At 51.0% G+C, this 2,726-nt stretch overlaps 1 protein-coding gene across 1 annotated transcript in view; it reads left to right on the forward strand.

Moving 5' to 3' along the window:
* Window positions 1–2,726, forward strand: part of CATSPERG (catsper channel auxiliary subunit gamma) — a 33,010-nt gene that overhangs the window by 10,392 nt on the left and 19,892 nt on the right. The window contains exon 7 of the mRNA XM_011952515.1: window positions 908–1,070. Within this exon, the coding sequence (XP_011807905.1) occupies window positions 908–1,070 (163 nt within the window). The remainder of the gene's footprint in view (window positions 1–907; window positions 1,071–2,726) is intronic.

Here is a 2,726-nt window from a genome sequence, read left to right on the forward strand (position 1 = left end):
TTTGAGACAGTGTTTCGCTCTTGTTGCCCAGGCTGGAGTGCAGTGGTGTAATCTCAGCTCACCGCAACCTCTGCCTTCCGGGTTCAAGCGATTCTCCTACCTCAGCCTCCTGAGTAACTGGGATTATAGGCACGTGCCACCATACCCAGCTAATTTTTTTATTTTTATTTTTATTAGAGATGGGGTTTCTTCATGTTGGCAGGCTGGTCTGGAACTCCCGACCTCAGGTGATCCACCCGCCTCAGCCTCCCAAAGTGCTGGGATTACAGGCGTGAGCCACCGCGCCTGGCCTTATATCCATATTCTTAATCCCAATGCATTCACCCATTCATTCATGCTGTCACTCAGCAGGCACTTACTGAGCACACATTGTTGCATCATGGGGACACAGCAGTGAACCCACAGACCCAAATCTCTGCCCTCCTGGAGCTGACACCGTAGTAGGGGAGACAGATGGCAACCCGGCAAACTGGTAAATGTGAAAATCAAGTGAATTCCGTAGTAGGGTAAAGGGCAGTAAGTGCTCTGGAGAGAAACGGAACAGGACAACAGGAGTTGGGTCTGTGCAGAAGGAGAGTGCAATGTTTAATAGGATGGTCAAGAAAGGCCTCATTGAGAAGTTTAAGCTTCCAAGGAGAGAATCACATGGATACTAGGGGAAGAGCATTTCATCAGGAGAAGCAGAGGCCCTGAGGTGGGCGTGTGCCTGGGAGGTCTGAGCAGAGAAGAGGTCGTGTGGCTGGGAGAGGGGGGGTGAAGGGGAGAATGGTAAGGAATGAGGTCAAGGAAGTGAGAAGGACAAATTGCGTGGGGCCTTGTGGGTCCAGGTCAGGCCTTGGACCTAAATGAGATGGAGCCTCAGGAGAGCGGCGGGAGTGTTGGCATCCCTCCTGTCCCTCCCTGGCAGCTCTTCGACCTGATGCCCTGGTACTTTGTGGGTATCTCATCGAGGCCCTTGTGGCACACTGTGGACCAGTCACCTGTGCTCATCCTGGGAGGCATTCCCAATGAGAAGTACGTCCTGATGACCGACACCAGCTTCAAGGACTTCTCTCTAGTGGAGGTGACTGGTGTGGGGCAGATGGTGGGCGGGGCCTCTTGGAGGGAGCTGGGCCTCAGCCCCTGGAATAGGGTGGGGGCCTGGGGCTCTAGAAGAGGTCCCCAAAGACACATCAGTCGCCATGAGAGGCAGATAGCATGAAGAAAAGACACACGATTCTATAGCCAGAGGGCCTAGGTTCAAATCCTGGTTCTGCCGCCACCTGGCTGCCTGACCCAGGACTTGGCAGTTCAACGACCCGGTCCTCAGATTCCCATTTGTAACGTGGTAGTAATACTTATATTTACTTCATAGGATTATTGTGAGGATGATGTAAGTTAATAGTTTCCAGCCGAGTGCAGAGGCTCATGCCTATAATCCCAGCACTTTGGGAGGCTGAGGTAGGAGAACCACTTGAGAGCAGGAGTTTGAGACCAGCCTGGACAACATAGTGAGACCCCATCGCTACCAAAAATACAAAACTTAGCTGGGGTGGTGGCATGAGTCTGTAGTCTCAGCTGCTCAGAAGGCTGAGGCAGGAGGATTGCTCGAGCCTGGGACTTTGAGGCTGCAGTGAGCTATGATCATATCATTGCACTCCAGCCTGGGAGACAGATCGAGACCCTGTCTCAAAAAAAAAAAAAAAGTTAATAGCTTCCATAACCAATGGTATATGTGTGCCATTACCTTCTCCACTCTGGAAAATTCTGCATTGCAATGTACATCTCTGCCCAAGGGTTTCCTATCAGGCATTGAGAGCCTATATTATCCCAGAATAGGGAGGGAGAGTCTGAAGTAAGGATCTTTTGGCTTCAGTGGCAGAAATATGTTGGAATTAGTGCAGCTACAGGCAGAATGCCAAGCCAGGTTGGTTTACCCAGAGAATCGGTTTACCCAGAGAACAGAGAACCGTGCACAGCCTTGTTCTTGTTCTCTAACCATGGAGATTTCTCCCTGATGGTCTCATCTTGTTGTCTCGTGTCTTCCCCGCTCCTGTCTCTCCCCACCACTCCCTTCCACACTGCCCCCAGGAAACAGATCCTCCCCCTGCACAGCTCGCTTCACCTTTGTTGGTTGGGGTCCAGGTATAGATGCTATAACAAAGAGACCCTGGAAGAGAATTACTGAAATAGAGACTGTTGCTCATTTTTTTTTTTTCTTTCTTTTTTTTCGTTTTTGAGACAGTCTTGCTCTGTTGCCCAGGCTGGAATGCGGTGGTGCAATCTCGGCTTACTGCAACCTCTGCCTCCCAGGTTCAGGTGATTCTTCTGCCTCAGCCTCTCGAGTAGCTGGGATTAGAGGCACCCACCACCGCACGTGGATAATTTTTGTATTTTTAGTAGACATGCGGTTTTGCCATGTTGGCCGGGCTGGTCTCAAACTCCTGACAAATGATCTACCCGCCTTGGCCTCCCAAAGTGTTGAGATTACAGGTGTGAGCCACCACACCTGGCTATTGCTCATTCTTGTAACAGTCCAGAGGTGAAGAACCTTGTTCCTTCCATTTTCTCACTTCACCATCACCTGGGCTCGAGGTGTTGGCCTCTGTATGGCGGCAGCCACTGGGAAAGGGGAGGAGTAGAAGTACAGGGCAGCCATTTTCTGTCTTTTTTTTTTTTTGAGACGGAGTCTCGCTTTGTCGCCCAGGCTGGAGTGCAGTGGCCGGATCTCAGCTCACTGCAAGCTC

The sequence above is a fragment of the Colobus angolensis genome, unplaced genomic scaffold (genome assembly GCF_000951035.1).
Source record: "Colobus angolensis palliatus isolate OR3802 unplaced genomic scaffold, Cang.pa_1.0 Scaffold34, whole genome shotgun sequence".
Taxonomy (NCBI): Eukaryota; Metazoa; Chordata; class Mammalia; order Primates; family Cercopithecidae; genus Colobus; species Colobus angolensis.